The sequence below is a fragment of the Salmo salar genome, chromosome ssa05, assembly GCF_905237065.1.
Source record: "Salmo salar chromosome ssa05, Ssal_v3.1, whole genome shotgun sequence".
In the NCBI taxonomy this organism is placed as follows: Eukaryota; Metazoa; Chordata; class Actinopteri; order Salmoniformes; family Salmonidae; genus Salmo; species Salmo salar.
In genome coordinates this window covers 35,319,225-35,337,393 of record NC_059446.1, presented here as the reverse complement: position 1 = coordinate 35,337,393, position 18,169 = coordinate 35,319,225, and the positions used below count along the sequence as shown (strand labels likewise).

General features: G+C 44.1%; 1 protein-coding gene across 1 annotated transcript in view; it reads left to right on the top strand.

Moving 5' to 3' along the window:
• LOC106604726 (vascular endothelial growth factor receptor kdr-like) overlaps positions 1-17,310 on the top strand; it is a 70,037-nt gene extending 52,727 nt beyond the window's left edge. Inside the window, exons 26-30 of the mRNA XM_014199675.2 lie at positions 2,485-2,590; positions 9,880-10,001; positions 11,377-11,449; positions 11,710-11,810; positions 16,262-17,310. Of these exons, the coding sequence (XP_014055150.1) occupies positions 2,485-2,590; positions 9,880-10,001; positions 11,377-11,449; positions 11,710-11,787 (379 nt within the window). The 3' untranslated portion in view covers positions 11,788-11,810; positions 16,262-17,310. The remainder of the gene's footprint in view (positions 1-2,484; positions 2,591-9,879; positions 10,002-11,376; positions 11,450-11,709; positions 11,811-16,261) is intronic.
• Positions 17,311-18,169: the final 859 nt, after the last annotated feature.

Genomic DNA, 18,169 nt, shown 5'->3' with positions numbered 1-18,169 from the left:
ACTCACTGTCCCAGGCTACGGCATATGTCTGAGTTTACAATAAGGACATCTTGCTCTCACTTCCTGAGCTCTGCTCTTAATCTATCTCACATTCAGGTGTGTGTGTGTGTGTGTGTGTGTGTGTGTGTGTGTGTGTGTGTGTGTGTGTGTGTGTGTGTGTGTGTGTGTGTGTGTGTGTGTGTGTGTGTGTGTGTGTGTGTGTGTGTGTGTGTACATAGCGTTTGGTTTTCATTTGTGACAGAGCATGGTGGAGTCAAACTTCCTCTGTCTTATTCATTTGTAATTGATAAATGTTGTCCAGAATTGTTTTAAACATATTGTGCCAACTGGAACCAAGTTCATGTATATATCACCAATACATGGGAGATGTCAAGCCGATGTCACACAAAGCAATCTGGAGGTAATTTATGTTGCTTGCAACAAAGTTGCATTTGGGTTGCTCATTTGGGTTGCTATTAAAATTACCAAACGTTTGGATAAATAAATAATTTATGTAAACCATTATGTGACGTTTGACAGGATTGGATGTTGAATGTAATTTCAATTGCATTTGAATTGCTTTGTGTATCAGCAAAGTTGCGTGAGATGTTGTCACAGAAATTGCATCCACATTGCTTTATGTGACACAGGCCTTAGAGAGCGGGGACACGAACAGAAGCAAATGTCAGCTCAGTAGATCCAGAGTCACACCCACTGGTGCCAAGTTCCTCTCTCTAAGAGCCCTCTCTAAGATACTTTCCATTCTGGTTCAAAGCAAAGCCTTCCATTGACAGAATGAAGATATAGAGAACACATGCTCATGCCAAGGAACCATGATGTAAAACCTGCCTGTTGTCTGAGATAAACACAAGACCCGCTGATATCACTTTAAATGGCAAGCAGAGGAGCGGTACACACTCTCGTCTACAGGGGTAATACCCCGTCTCCAACACTTCTCCTCAGAGCCTCCCAGGCCTGACGTTGTTCAGGTGTGTTGGTGCCTGGGATCCAGAGGCTCTGACCCTGACCTTGATCCCATGGATAACGGAAGGGGGCCAAGGGCCGGGCGATACAGGGCGGTATATCTACGCTGCTGCTGGTGCACCGGCTCATCAGGAATGTGACCCTCGGCTTAAAAGATCGAAAGTTTCTCCATCAGCCCAACGGCGATCTGATGCATCCTCAAGAATGCTCCTCAAGACGCGTGAATAGAGAAAACGGATGTCCACCTCCCAACATCCCACAGCTGTCCTGCCAGAAGAGAGAAGTGGACTAAGGAATTGCGACCACCACATTGGCCCCCCTCGACAAAGTATTCCCTGAAGAGACAGTAAGAGGGGGAACCAATTTATTCCCCTTACGCAGCAGAGAGGAAGCTGGGTTGAAATTGTGCGGCCGTACATTGCTGTCTACATCCCCTCCTCTTGATGTGTGGCCCATGGTGATCTGCTCTGGGCTTCCATCCTGTCACTGTGAGGATGTTAGGAGTCCCTCCACCTGGCCAAGGACACTCATCAACATGGGAATCACAGCCCAGCAACCCGGTCGTTTCTCCAGCCAATCTCCACTGCACCGAGAGGAGAGGAGAAGTCTTGTCAAGCCAAGGTCTAGGTTCCCGGCATGCAAACACAGATGGAGAGGGCAAAAGACGGAGGATGTAATGAACCATCTGCTTTTTACTGGAATTGTCTCCAAACTCCAAATTGACTCAATCTGGTGCCAATCAGAGGAACATAATGGAGCTAATGGGCACCTGGCTCTGTTTACGTAAGGGCCTCTGTTTGGAGGCCGCGCTCCGTAGTAAGAAACAGGCTCGGGATCCATCGTCACCTCTGACTGTAGGGTTTGATTTAAACAGCAGCCTGCACTCCATCTCTGAATTCCTCCACGGCCGAGTCCGGCCGTTATTACAGGCCACTGCTGCAGTGGAAACACAGCACATAACGGAGCCTGAATCTTCCCATATGGGCAGCGAGGCTGACAGCTCGTCAAAGACCAGAGAGGGGGCTCTGAGCATTCCTAATGTTCACACCAAGACCTAGAGGGAATGAGATACAGCCCCAGAGACCAGATTATCCTTGGGAAATGAAATATTAGATATATGAGTATTTTAGATGACAGTTGATTTGGGTGGAAGCCAGCTACAGGTCATCTCTGGTGTCAGTCAGCCTCCACACACACAGGGTCTGTCTTGTGGAGTGCAGGTTGTTGCTAAAGTCAAAGCACTCCTGGTTGTAAAAGATTGAATGCTATTTGCCTTTTGGGTAAATGTCTGCTTCTCACCAAAGCACAGCGGAGTGAAACTTAGCAATGCATGGCCATCTGCATTGTGCTAAATTCATCACCATCAGGCAGGGGTCATTACCAACCCATACAGATTTCTACGATTACCATATTATTACCATCATTTATTTGTATATTGCTCAACATAGCTATACAGTGTGTCTGTGTTATCAGAATGTGAATATGAGCCAGCATAATGACATGATGCGTATTTCTCCTCAGATACCAGACCATGTTGGACTGCTGGCAGGGCGAGTCAGGAGACCGGCCAACCTTCACTGAGCTGGTGGAGAGACTAGGAGACCTGCTACAGGCCAGTGTACAGCAGGTAAGATCCCCATGGCTTTGTTTTAATTCTTTCAAATCTATTCCTTCTGCCCGTGAGGTTATCACTAGTCTGAAATGACTGAATAGGTGAAGGCGGTGATGAAGACCAGGTGATCTGGAGATCAGAGGTCAGCAGGGTTGTGGATAGGGCCTTGCCCAGGGGTGAAAGTAGACGTAATATCTGCCAGGTACAGGACCTCCAATGCGGGTGTGCACTAAACGTTTTTTTAATAGGCCTAATAGTAAACGCATGTCCTTTAGAGCTAGAATCCTTTGCTGCTACATCAATTTTTGGACGTAATGATATACAGCCATTCGGAAAGTATTCAGACCCCTTGACTTTTTTCACATTTTGTTACGTTACAGCCTTATTCTAAAATGGATTAAATAGTTTTTTCCCCTCATGAAATCTACAATTTTTGCAAATTTATACAAAAATACAAAACTGAAATATTACATTTACGTAAGTACTCAGACCCTTTAATCAGTACTTTGTTGAAGCACCTTTGGCAGCGATTACAGCCTCGAGTCTTCTTGGGTATGACTCTACAAGTTTGGCACACTGGTATTTGGGTAATGTGATAGAAAAAGTACATATTTACCTGATTTGTTTGATATTAATAGTTAGCAATTAATACTTAACAAATAGGATGATATTTCTGTCCTGTTAGTGTCTGTGTTTTATGATATCCACTCTAGTTCCCTGCAGCTAATCTGGGCGTATGGTCACTAGAGGTGGCTTGAGCGGACAAATGAGTTAAAGACTGCATTACGTAGACAAGAATGTGTTTTACTAGAGATAGCTTAGGAGTAGAACAATCACTCATTGTCCCAAAATCATCCTTGCATCTGGGAAACTAAGCCAGGGTGGGGTTAAGACAACAACCCACGTGCAGATAACGACAGGATGAACCCAGAGTGGCTTATGATGATCCTTGGTCTGCATGAGGGGGGTTGAACCAACTATGGCTGAGCATTGTTGGTGTCAGCTTTTTAAAGTACTCTGCATTTGTGTGAAGGTGAGGTTACTCGGTCCTACACTCAAGGGTGGGGGTTCGACCAGCCTCATTATTGCAATAATTAATCAATATTAAATAAGATGATTGTTTGAAGAAATGACCAAGTCTTTCTCAGTACTGAATTTCCACAACAGGAGTTTGTCCAGTTCTTCTCTACAAATCCTCTCAAGCTCTGTCAGGTCGGATGGGGAGCGTCACTGCACAGCTATTTTCAGGTCTCTCCAGAGATGTTTGATCGGGTTCAAGTCAGGGCTCTGACTGGGCCACTCAAGGACATTCAGAGACTGGTCCCGAAACCACTCCTGTGTTGTCTTGGCTGTGTGCTTAGGGTCGTTGTCCTGTTGGAAGGTGAACCTTCGCCCTAGTTTGAGATCCTGAGGGCTCTGGAGCAGGTTTTCATCAAGAATCTCTCTGTACTTTGCTTCGTTCATTTTTCCCTCAATCCTGACCACTCTCCCAGTCCCTGCTGCTGAAAAACATCCTCACAGCATGATGCTGCCACCACCCCCATACTTTACCGTAGGGATGGTGCCAGGTTTCCTCCAGACGTGACGCTTGGCATTCCGGCCAAAGAGTTCAATCTTGGTTTCATCAGACCAGAGAATCTTGTTTGTCATGGTCTGAGAGTCCTTTAGGTTCCTTTTGGCAAACTCCAAGCGGGCTGTCATGTGCCTTTTACTGAGGAGTGGTTTCCGTCTGGCCACTTTACCATAAAGGCCTGATTGGTGGGGTGCTGCAAAGATGGTTGTCTTTCTGGAAGGTTCTCCCATCTCCACAGAGGAACCATCGGGTTCTTGGTCACCTCCCTGACTAAGGCCCTTCTCCCCCAATTGCTCAGTTTGGCCGGGAGGACAGCTCTAGGAAGAGTCTTGGTGGTTCCAAACTTCTTCCATTTAAGAATGGTGGAGGCCACTGTGTTCTTGGGGACCTTCAATGCTGCAGAAATGTTTTGGTACCCTTCCCCAGATCTGTGGCTCGACACAATGCTGTCTCGGAGCTCTACTGACAATTCCTTCGACCTCATGGCTTGGTTTTTGCTCTGACATGCTTTATCAACTGTGGGACCTTATATAGACAGATGTGTGCCTTTCCAAATCATGTCTAATCAATTGAATTTACCACAGGTGGACTACAATCAAATTTTAGAAACATCTCAATGATGATCAATGGAAACAGGATGCACCTGAGCTCAATTTCGAGTCTCATAGTAAAGGGTCTGAATACTTATGTAAATAAGGCATTTCTGTTTTCGCTTTGTCATTATGGGGTATTGTCTGTAGATTGTTGAGGATTTTTTTTAAATATATATATATATATATATATATATATATATATATATATATATATATATATATACATTTTAGAATAAGGCTGTAACGTAACAAAATGTGGAAAAAGTCAAGGGGTCTGAATAATTTTTGAATTCACTGTATACGTATTGATTCTTGAAGAATATAACTTATAAATGCCTCATGAGCTTAGTACAACTGTTGTACCCCATCAGAATCCAAAATATAAGTTTGTAAACAATGTAAGCAAACACGGTATAACCTCAAAACATGATTCAAACTATGAGGCGGGTGAACCACTTTGTTATTGTTTCAATTTAGTATTCTAGCTTTAACTGTAAAACTGTATTACCTTTCAATGTGGCATGAACCGAACCAGGCATGATGTTTTTGTCTGATTGTCAAACAAATCATTTAAAAAAGTATGCTACCTGCCCACGTTCGTGTACTGTAAGAGAATTACAGCATCTAAAACACTGCACTGTGCACCTGCTGTTTGATGAGAGACGTCTATTAAAAACACCAAAAATGTTAATAACATTCACCGATTGTCATTAGGCACCCTCTTGTAGCCTAAATTGATTGATGCGTCCACTGCTGTCCGTGTGCGTCTTGGTCCCGGCCAGTCATCTTTACCTTGGCAAAATGTTAGTGTTCACATGGAACCACACCTCATTTTGGATCGTGTACCACCCGTCTATTGGCACATTGTTCATGCGGTTGATAAATGATGGTGTAATAGCTTACAGTTTTCTTGCAATCTTGGTTTTCATTATTGTGATAGGCTCATGTTTTACCGGTATGGCGTAACCCCACTATTTATTTTGACGGTACTCTGTACCGGCTTACTTTCACCCCTCGCCTTGCCTCGTCTAAGTGCACAATGCTCTGGCCTTGCCTCATCTAAGTGCACTATGCTCTGGCCTTGCCTCATCTAAGTGCACTATGCTCTGGCCTTGCCTCATCTAAGTGCACTATGCTCATAAGGCTTGTATGACTTACTGTGTTTTATATGCTTTGCTTCTGGCCAGTAAAACTGAGTGTGGCGGAGCACATTTGCGTATATAACCTATGCTCCTCACGGAGTAAAAGGGTTTAGGTAAGTAAGTCAAGTTTAGGCAAAGTGGCTAAAACTATTTCCATGTGGGGGAAGCCACAACACAGATAAAGAGCCACTGAACACACCGATTGGCACGTGTGTTTTTCTGTTGCTCATTTGAAAAATTTGATTTCAGTCTTGGAGGTGTGTTTCCTGACTGATTCCGTGTTTGGTTAATGATGTTTGTCCCCAATGAGACACTGTAGACGCAGAAGCCTATTTTACTTCCTCAAAATCCCCATAACTCAGAAAATCTGTAATTAATTATGCCGTTTTGTCCGAGGATGTTTAAGTTGCACAATTTTACATCCATCTAAGGTATTTGGTGCAGTATTTCTCATGTAAAAAAAATGTGTCTTATGAAAACAAAGTCGGGCTGCTGGGCAGGCCTGACTCACTGTCTATGCTATTGGATAGAGAGAAATCACTGCAGCTGTTCACCCCATGTTAGTGGGCAAGTGGACATCGTCAAATCAAAACCCAACCTTCATTTCCCGGTGTGACGCACAGATGTTCCAGACTCAGTTTAAGACGAGACTGACTCTATGAACAAAATGAACCTATTTACACTTTGTAGTCAATTTTGACACTAGAATAAATATTTTTTACTCATATCGATACCACATTGGCCATTTTCAAAGGGATTTTTTGCTATTTAAAGGCAGCCGCTCTTTAAGGACTCCAGCCACATTGTCCTTAGGAAACTACTTAACAATTTAATTAGTTACTGGGGTCTTGCCCAGGGGTGTGGTCACAGTAACTGGGAGGGGAAGTCACACTCAACAACCCAACCCCCCCCCCCGGGTAGTGGAATGACAAGGAGATATTGATCAAAATATTTTTCAAGAGCACTGTGTGACATACACTCTCAATGATTTAAAATGCTAAATCCCATATTGGTCTTTCACAGTCAGGCCTATCCAAGCTGTACTGTGCAACTAGGCTAATAGTAGGCCTACTATTTAAATACTGTAGATAAATGAGGCTGTCAACTGAGTCCCTCTTTTTAAATTGAAAAACAACAAAATTAGATGTCCAAACAATGATTGATATTTGAGTGTATTTACCCTTTTATTCAACTGCGCAGGCACCTAGCACTATTGTTTGGTTAGCGGTGTTTGTGTAGAACACATGAGATGGAGTTTGTGTAACAGTGTTGCTTCTGTCCCTCTCCTCATCCCAAACCGGGGCTCGAACCAGGGAGCCTCTGAACACGTCAACAACTGCCTTCCACTAAGCATCGTTACCTATCACTCCACTGAAAGCCGTGGCCCTTGCAAAGCAAGGGAAACAGCTCCTTCAAGGTCTCAGGACATGGATAGACGTCCAATTTTGACCTGGCTGCATTTTAGAACAGTATTTTCCGCAAATTGCATTTTGGAACATTTGCACGTAGGCCTACCGCCGCGTGCACATTGCTGAGCTTTAAAATGTGTTTATCAACATTTTAAGCTAAACATTCAGATCTGTTCCATCAGCCTTATTAATGGATACGGCGTATACCTCCACTTCACTACTTTGATATGAATCGTGGGGATAAGAAGTGAGCATACTCAATGCCCACAACAAAATTGGAGGTACACAGCACATACCTCTGTATACCCTCCACTACACCACTGGAATCAAGACCAGGAAAAGGAAAGCAGCGACTGTGTCTGCTGAGGGAAAATTGTCTGTTTCCCCTGCGAACACAAAACTATACGGTCCCATCAAGTCCTAATAATGCCCAAAAAACCAACAACAAAGACAGTCAAAAACACAGTCACAGAGAGGGGGGATTGTAAAGAGATAAGTGATGGTAGCAGACCAGACCTCACACGTCACATAAAACCGCAGTATAGTTCTCGCTGAGAACCAACCGTGTGGGAACCCATCCTGACTGGACAGAAAAGAGCCGCACAGTAAGGATTTCAACCCTTCCATTAAGATACAGTTGAAGTCGGAAGTTTACATAAACTTAAGTTGGAGTCATTAAAACTCGTTTTTCAACCACTCCACAAATGTCTTGTTAACAAACTATAGTTTTAGCAAGTCGGTTAGGACATCTACTTTGTGCATGACAAAAGTAATTTTTCCAACAATTGTTTACAGACAGATTATTTCACTCATAATTCACTGTATCAGAATTCCAGTGGGTCAGAAGTTCACATACACTAAGTTGACTGTGCCTTTAAACAGCTTGGAAAATTCTAGAACATTATGTAATGGCTTTAGAAGCTTCTGATAGGCTAATTGACATAGGTGTACCTGTGGATGTATTTCATGGCCTACCTTCAAACTCAGTGCCACTTTGCTTGACATCATGGGAAAATCAAAAGAAATCAGCCAAGACCTCAGAAACAAATGTGTAGACCTCCACAAGTCTGGTTCATCCTTGGGAGCAATTTCCAAATGCCTGAAGGTACCACGTTCATCTGTACAAACAATAGTATGCAAGTATAAACACCATGGGACCACGCAGCCGTCATACCGCTCAGGAAGGAGATGCGTTCTGTCTCCTAGAGATGAATGTACTTTGGTGCGAAAAGTGTAAATCAATCCCAGAACAACAGCAAAGGAACTTGTGAAGATGCTGGAGGAAACAGGTACAAAGGTATCTATATACACAGTAAAACGAGTCCTATATCGACATAACTTGAAAGGCCGCTCAGCAAGGAAGAAGCCACTGCTCCAAAACCGGCATAAAAAAAGCCAGACTACGGTTTGCAACTGCACATGGGGACAAAGATCGTACTTTTTGGAGAAATGTCCTCTGGTCTGATGAAACAAAAATAGAACTGTTTGGCCATAATGATCATCGTTATGTTTGGAGGTAAAAGGGGGAGGCTTGCAAGCCGAAGAACACCATCCCAACCGTGAAGAACAGGGGTGGCAGCATCATGTTGTGGGGGTGCTTTGCTGCAGGAGGGACTGGTGCACTTCACAAAATAGATGGCACCATGAGGGAGGAAAATTATGTGGATATATTGAAGCAACATCTCAAGACATCAGTCAGGAAGTTAAAGCTTGGTCGCAAATGGGTCTTCCAAATGGACAATGACCCCAAGCATACTTCCAAAGTTGTGGCAAAATGGCTTAAGGACAACAAAGTCAAAGTATTGGAGTGGCCATCACAAGGCCCTGACCTCAATCCCATAGAAAATGTGTGGGCAGAACTGAAAAAGTGTGTGCGAGCAAGGAGACCTACAAACCTGACTCAGTTACACCAGCTCTGTCAGGAGGAATGGGCCAAAATTCACCCAACTTATTGTGGGAAGCTTGTGGAAGGCTACCCAAAACTTTTGACCCAAGTTAAACAACTTAAAGGCAATGCTACCAAATACTAATTGAGTGTATGTAAACTTCTGACCCACTGGGAATGTGATAAAAGTGGGAATAACCCACTGGGAATAAATCGTTCTCTCTACTATTATTCTGACATTTCATATTCTTAAAATAAAGTGGTGATCCTAACTGACCTAATACAGGGAATTTTTACCAGGATTAAATGTCAGGAATTGTGAAAAACTGAGTTTAAATGTATTTGGCTAAGGTGTATGTAAACATCCGACTTCAACTGTAGATCTGTTACATACAGACAGACTCAGTTCTTCACTGGCCAGACGGTGAAGTTTTCTCTACCAACATCACACTGCTCCATCTGTGGCCCTCAGGCATTCCACATTTTATTTATTATGCGTGACCTTTGGGTTCTTTGGCAACATTCCCTGCTGGTCTGCAAGCCCTGAATGGATGTTTGTGGAGCACACGGACAGTATTATGCTCAAATCTCAAAAGGCTTCACACACTTATCACATACATGTGTTTTCCGTCCTGCTATGATAGTTGTTAGCTAGGCCTCTTGTCTGACATGTTGTGGTCTCTCCTCTTTCTTTCCATTCAGGAGGGCAAGCATTACATCCCTATAGCAGCCCTGCTGTCCAAGGAGGGAGACCCCTCCAACACGGCCCGGTCAGAGGAGACCAACACCAGGCCGCTCTCTCACCGCGACTCAGGGAACACCTGGTAAGAAACAGGAGTCTGTCAGCTGGCCAGTCACTACACTACATTACCCAGCTATATTACCCTCAACCAAACAGAGAGATATTACCCTGAACCTAACAGAGAGATATTACCCTGAACCTAACAGAGAGATATTACCCTGAACCTAACAGAGAGATATTACCCTGAACCTAACAGAGAGATATTACCCTGAACCTAACAGAGAGATATTTCCCTGAACCTAACACGGAGATCACACAGACACCTGTGGCTCACAACACTATTGAATAAGCTCTCTCACATTTTATAGCATTGCAGTTTAGTTGAAGATTTCTGCCATAAGTTTATGTACATTATATAACATTTAATAGAGACACTTCAGCAGTGAAATGTAATGTCTCCTTGGGTGTCTTGGCTTAATGGAACGTTTATCTCTCTTTAAATATGTGTTATCTTAAATGTACTGAATGTTAAAGCTACAATATGTACGTTTTTGGGCAACCCTACCAAAGTCCACGTAGAAATGTGAGTGATAGATCTGTCATTCGCGGTTAAAGCACGTCTAAGAAGCTGTGGATATGTTCAATGTGCGCTATTTCTATGCTTCCCGTTCTTAAGTTTCGTTGTTGCATCTTTTACTTTCAGTTTGGTACACCAACTTCAAACAGCTGAAAATACAATATTTTTAGTTATGGAAAATATATTTCACAGCGGTTTAGATGGTACAATGATTCTCTTCACAATGACTGCTTGTTTTGTCACATAAACAGAAATTAGGCAAAATATTAGAATTTTAGCAACCAGGAAATGGCGGCGCGATTTCTGCATATTGTGCCTTTAAAATAACAACCAATCATTTCAGTACATTGTTCAAAGCACACACCATTTTCTTAACATATGCTTTGCTTGGCGGGTCGGCTACTTACTCTTAAAGAAGGTCATGTAGATCTAGTTGAGGGCAATGAAAGACCTGATTAAGGTTGAGATAAGAACTATATACATTGGCAGTGAGATGTTGAGGGAGCCCAAAGCATTGTGGCCCCTTCAAGGAATTTCCTCCCAAACCACAGACCCTGCTTTAGGGTTTATGTCCACTTAAAATAATATTTGTCAAGCCCTCGTTTCACAGGTCCTACGAGTGTGTTTATTGAGAATGTGTTGAAATTCTCTCATAGCAGTTATCCCTTAAGCGGAATTAAGCAGCCATTTGATTCTCTGCGTCTGTTGAAAAGCAAAATAAATAGAGGTTCTTTTCAAAGACCAATCCCACTGACACTATGTAATTGTTCATTAACTTGATTATGTTCCCGCTTATTGTGTTTCTCAATGCCGCTTTTTGGCACATGTAATCTTGGAATTCCCTGATTGAGATCTGACTTTGGAAATCTTATCCCTTCAGGAACATCCGGCCGGGAAGTGTGAAGACCTTTGACGAGGTTACCATGGAGAACAGCTCTAACGACAACCATGAGGTGAATTAACTCATCACCCCCCCAACTTAACATGAGGGTGTCTCTTCACTACAGAGCTGCCTAATTAGTAGGGTGTAAAACATCTGGCCTGTATGAATAGACATATGTGAGACCACCCTTTTGTTGGACTAGCTCTGACACTTTCTCTATCATTCTCTCATCCTCTCATCCTCTTTCTCTCTCTCTCTCTCTCTCTCTCTCTCTCTCTCTCTCTCTCTCTCTGTATCCTTATATTTCCCTCCCTCTCTCTGCACGTGCAGGGGGGACAGTCGGACAGTGGGATGGGCCTGTCGTCTGACGATGGGAACACACTGAAGCGCCTGGAGTCTTTTGCCTGACCTCTCTGCATCATGGCCCTGGCGTGAGTCCACCTAATCCCCATCTTCCCTGTCACTGACATCATCTGGAGACGCAGAGAGGGGCGGATAGAACCAGAGTGAGAGGCAGAAAGAGGCAGGGGAGCCACAGGCAGAGGCAGGGAGGGGTAGAGCGGCAGGGAGGGGTAGAGAGGCAGAGAAGGGTAGAGAGGCAGAGGCCGGGAGGGGTAGAGAGGCAGAGGCCGGGAGGGGTAGAGAGGCAGAGGCTGGGAGGGGTAGAGAGGCAGAGGCTGGGAGGGGTAGAGAGGCAGAGGCTGGGAGGGGTAGAGAGGCAGAGAAGGGTAGAGGGGTAGAGAGGCAGAGAAGGGTAGAGGGGTAGAGAAGCAGGATGGAGAGATAGGGGAAGCAGAAAGAGGTAGGAGAGAAGGAGAGGAAGGGTGCTGGACCTGCCCAGGAAACCCACCCACTGGCCTGGAATGTAGACGTTTGGATTGTCACACACACGGTCCCAATCACCCTCTGAACCTCAATGACAGGTTTTTGCATTTGTAAAAAAAAGCCATGCAAGAGACCAATCGAGACAAAGGACTCTGGGGAGGGATATTGCCCTAAGGTGACAACCCAGAAGACAGAGAACAAAAGTCCAGTGGAAGTCTGACTCGGGCCTGGGTGCTTTAACACTAAAACTCAAAAGGCTGCTCGGCCTGATTGAGACATCCTCTGACAACTTACTTATCAAGGAGTTTCTAAGTTTAGAGTAGTGGCAGTGTTTCATACATCACTGAACTGCCATAGTGTGAGATGACATGAGAGGTCGGGGCCAAGGAAGCACTCTGTCCAATCACTCTGTCCAATCACTCTGTCCAAGCACTCTGTCCAAGCACTCTGTCCAAGCACTCTGTCCAAGCACTCTGTCCAAGCACTCTGTCCAATCACTCTGTCCAGACACTCTGTCCAAGCACTCTGTCCAGACACTCTGTCCAGACACTCTGTCCAGACACTCTGTCCAAGCACTCTGTCCAGACACTCTGTCCAGACACTCTGTCCAAGCACTCTGTCCAGACACTCTGTCCAGACACTCTGTCCAGACACTCTGTCCAAGCACTCTGTCCAGACACTCTGTCCAGACACTCTGTCCAGACACTCTGTCCAGAGTCAATCTAATGGATGTTATCAGAATAACAGTGTCATTGCTGAGGAACAGTTGTGGACTCAGATGACTCATCACCCTGGATGTTATCTGGTCCAGTATAATCAGCCTGTGGTGGCTGAGGAATTGTTGTCTAGCATCTCCCTGCGTCTTTGAGAATGAAGCCTCCCCTACGCAATGAACTGAGAGCTAATGTTCAGATAGAGAAAACATTCCATTATGCATGTACAGTCCACCCACTGTCCCAGATAGACCTGTGGTTTGTGTAGATTTAGGTTTTAGAGATTGTTTATGATTTTAAATGTTGGCCAATAGCAGGGTTAATCTAGTAGGTCACACACCCGGACTCTTTGGATCTGAACATGCTCAGCAAACCAGCAACTTCCAAAATGAGTTAAACAAGGGGATGCATTCAGGTTATTCTAAATGTAATCTCATGATACAGTTCACAAATCCGACTAAGCTTCCCATCAAACCAAACTTGGTTCTGTGAAAGTTCCCAGAACATTGATTAGGTCGCGGCAAATGTTCTCATAACACAAAAACTGTCCAGTCTTGCTGATGATTATATAATTTTTGTATAAAACATTTGCAAGATGTTGCAAAAAAAATGTTTCCAGAACACATTTAATCCGTTCTTTAAGGGTTCCCAGAATGGATTTCCTTGTCCCACCGCGCTCTAGCAACTTGTTGTGGCGGGCCAGGAGTCTGGCTCGACCTTCGCTTCTCCCGAGTCTGTAGGGGAGTTGCAGCGATGGGAAAAGACTGTAACTACCAATTGGGTATCATGAAATTGTGGTGGAAAGGGGTGAAAGTACAAAAAAAAAAAAAGGTTCCCCGAATGTTTCATTAGGTTGCGGAAACAGTCTGGTGAGAATATTGTCGGGACATCACAAAAGATATGTTCCCAAAACATGAAAATTGTCCAGTTGTGCAGATGATTCTGGGCTGCAAAAATCATTCACCTGCTGATTCTCGGGTCGGGTAGCAGAGCTCTATTATGAGAACATTTGCCGTAACCGAATGTTCGGAACTTTCACAGAACCAATTTTGGTTTGCTGGGAAAACATTACTGGTACATTGTGTTATTACATAACCTGGAAACCTAATGATAACTTTTGGGGAATGTTCTGTATGGGTTGTCACAGATATTGTGCACAACATTTTAGTGAGTGTTAGGAGAACATTCCAAGGTTATTTCATTTAAAACATATTATTGAAGGGAAAAATCTATATTTTGTTATCAAAAACATTATATTGGGATGTTATCATTCTAATGTTAGATAAAACCCTAACTAGAACTTAATGGGAATCTTAGTATAATGTTCTGGGAATGTTCCTGGGTTTGCTGGGTTCCCAGCTAGCAATCACCCAGGTCATCGATAGCGTCCGTAAAAGACAGGTTCCTTGACCAGCTGTAGATGACACTGCTGGCATGACACCTTGTCAGAACCTTTCATACCTGTAGAATAGAGAGAAACCAGGGCTAAGGACAGGGCTTAGAAAGGTTAGGCTGAAAAACCTCTCCCAGCTTCAGTTCAAAGAGCACAATTACATTAAAAAAATATGTATCGGTGGAGTCTGTCTTTCAAATGCCTCTTCACTGGTCAAAAAAAGATTAGGACTGAAACATACTCTAACAAGCAAGAGCAGCTAACAAACAACGTTTTTTTTCAATGCAATAATCATAAACTGGCAGAAAGGGTACAGCAAAACATCAGTGGAGTTTGATGTGAATTTACCATGATTAATGACACTATTCCGAAACCCCCAATGAACAAGGTCTTGGTTTGAATACAACATTATGGATCCCCTCCCTCAGCAACCATTGTTCCCTCCCAACCCCAATCCACTCCCACACCCTCATCAACCCATGTACAGTGCTCCCCTCGTCTCTGTGCCCCTATGTGATGCACAACGCTGGACAGAGAAAGACCAGAAGACCACTACCTATGGGCACAGCCTTAGCTTCCATGGCCTCTTCCATGGGAGAACCAGTCACCAGAGGCATGCAGAGAATTATCTATTTATTGAGGGGAAAGAACCCTTACTGGGTCGCCACTCGATCACTGTCACCTTTGACCTTCTGAATGTTTACGAGGGAGGGCCTCCCTGGCTCTGTAATGGTCCTCTAGCTTTGTGCTGTAGAATTCCACGTGGCACCCCCTCTTCCCCACTCGCAGTTGTCCTATACCCTCTCCATATAGCTCTCGCTCTCTCGCTCTCTCTCTCTCTCTCTCTCTCGCTATCTCCCTCTCTTTGTAGATGTGTGTAAATGCTTGGCATAGTATTGATGTCAGTACTTGACTCAACAAATCGAAAATGTAATACACCACCCTGTCATTTCCCCAGTCTCATAGTCAATGCAGCTACCGTAATTTCCGGACTATTAAGCGCACCTGAATATAAGCCGCACCCACTGAATTTAAAAATAAATATTATTTTGAACATAAATAAGCCGCACATGTCTATAAGCCGCAGGTGCCTACCGGTACATTGAAACAAATTAACTTTACACAGGCTTTAACGAAACACGGCTTGTAACAAACATAAATAGGCTTTAACGAAACACCGCTTGTAACAAAAAATAAAAAATTAGCAGTAAGTTTTAGTTGTCTTTTTGCACTGAGTCAATTCCTCACGCTGCTGTTTCCAACGTCTTATCATCGACTCATTAAGACCAAGCTCCCGTGCAGCAGCTCTATTTCCTTTTCCAACAGCCAGATCAATCGCCTTCAACTTGAAAGCTGCATCATATGCATTTCTCCGTGTCTTTGCCATGATGAGGGTGACAAAATCACTACCGTAATCAGAATGATGGGAAGTTTGAGAGCGCTCGATTTAATCTAAACAGTAAACAAAAAAGTTGTTTGACCTTAACCCGTTCGGCAATTTCATTGGTCTAATGAAAGCTTCATGCCGCCAAAAAACTGAGCAAGTCACAGAATGTGTTTTTTTGGAGAAAAAAAAACATATATTAGCAGCGTCATTGTTTAAGCCGCGAGGTTCAAAGCTGGGAAAAAAGTGGCGGCTTATAGTCCGGAATTTACGGTAGTCAGTCATGTGATTTACCCCACTGGGATCTGACCTTGCGTCCCTATGAACAAGGTTCTGGAAACTCCTAGCAACCTGAAGACAATAGTAGTCAATTACTCATATTTGGAGCGTTTATGGGAACAGAAGTGAGAGAGGCCAGAGAACATGATTGATGATATCCTTTATGAACAATTATCATGGAAATGTATTATTGGTTTATTACTGAGTCTGTTTTTAAACATGTATGTGCTATCTCTCTCTCTCTCTCTCTCTCTCTCTCTCTCTCTCTCTCTCTCTCTCTCTCTCCAGGATGAAGGTGGTGAGTAGGAGTAAGGAGTCGGTGCTGACTGAGGAAGAGAAGGACAAGTACCCTCAGCCTGTCCCCTCTCTGGACTTCATCCTGAACAACTCTTCCCTGGAGCCCGGTCTGGAGTGCCACAGCCCGCGCCCTGACTACAACTACATAGTGCGCCCCTCCACCCCACCTGTGTAGCCCTACCCCACTCCATCGCCGTGGGAGACGCCCCCCCGCCCCTGGTGGAGAATCTGACTGAATGCCTCAAGGCCTCTCCTTTGTTCTCCTCTGTTCTAGCTCGCGCTGGACTTCATAGCGCACCGTAAAACGCCTGCTGCTGCCTCTCTCCTTTTAACTCCTTCCATTTCTCCTCCTCCCCGAGGCTTGAGCTAGAGACAAGTTTGAGACGCTTTGTTACAACGTGGGATCTGTTACTTTAGGACTGTGACACCTTTCTGTGTATCTGCACTTAGCCTGCCTGCTTCCCATCAGCCCACTCTGCAGGAAGGAGAAAGAAGAGTCTGCCGACTCAGCATGTCCCAGGGGTTCATCTATGTGCTGCTGGTCTTCTCCATAGCCCACTGTGATATCCACAACACAGGATTTGGTGGCACCTTAAATTGGGGAGGACGAGCTCGTGGTAATGGCTGGAGCAGAATCAGTGGAATGGTATCAAGTACATCAAACACATGGTTTCTATGTGTTTGATGCCGTTCCTTTAGCTCCATTCCAGACATTATTATGAGCCGTCCTCCCCTCAGCAGCCTCCACTGATCCACACATACAGATAGCTATAGATACATATAGACCTACAGTGCTTTCAGAAAGTTTTCATACAGTTGAAGTCGGAAGTTTACCTACACTTAGGTTGAAGTCATTAAAACTAGTTTTTCAACCACTCCACACATTTCTTGTTAACAAACTATAGTTTTGGCAAGTCGGTTAGGACATCTACTTTGTGCATGAGACAAGTCATTTTTCCAACAATTGTTTACAGACAGATTATTTCACTTATAATTCACTGTATCACAATTCCAGTGGGTCAGAAGTTTACATACACTAAGTTGACTGTGCATTTAAACAGCTTGGAAAATTCCAGAAAATTATGTAATGGCTTTAGAAGCTTCTGATAGGCTAATTGACAACATTGGAGTCAATTGGAGGTGTACCTGTGGATGTATTTCAAGGCCTACCTTCAAACTCAGTGCATCTTTGCTTGACATCATGGGAAAATTAAAAGAAAACAGCCAAGACCTCAGAAAAAAAATTGTAGACCTCCACAAGTCTGGTTCATCCTTGGGAGCAATTTCCAAACGCCTGAAGGTACCATGTTCATCTGTACAAACAATAGTATGCAAGTATAAACACCATGGGACCACGCAGCCGTCATACCGATTAGAAAGGAGACGTGTTCTGTCTCCTAGAGATGAACGTACTTTGGTGCGAAAAGTGTAAATCAATCCCAGAACAACAGCAAAGGACCTTGTGAAGATGCTGGAGGAAACGGGTACAAAAGTATCTATATCCACAGTAAACGAGTCCTATATCGACATAACCTGAAAGGCCGCTCAGCAAGGAAGGAGCCACTGCTCCAAAACCGCCATAAAAAAGCCATACTACGGTTTGCAACTGCACATGGGGACCAAGATCGTACTTTTTGGAGAAATGTCCTCTGGTCTGATGAAACAAAAATAGAACTGTTTGGCCATAATGACCATCGTTATGTTTGGAGGTAAAAGGGGGAGGATTGCAAGTCGAAGAACACCATCCCAACCGTGAAGCACGGGGGTGGCAGCATCATGTTGTGGGGGTGCTTTGCTGCAAGAGGGAAAGGTGCACTTCACAAAATAGATGGCACCATGAGGGAGGAAAATTATGTGGATATATTGAGGCAACATCTCAAGACATCAGTCAGGAAGTTA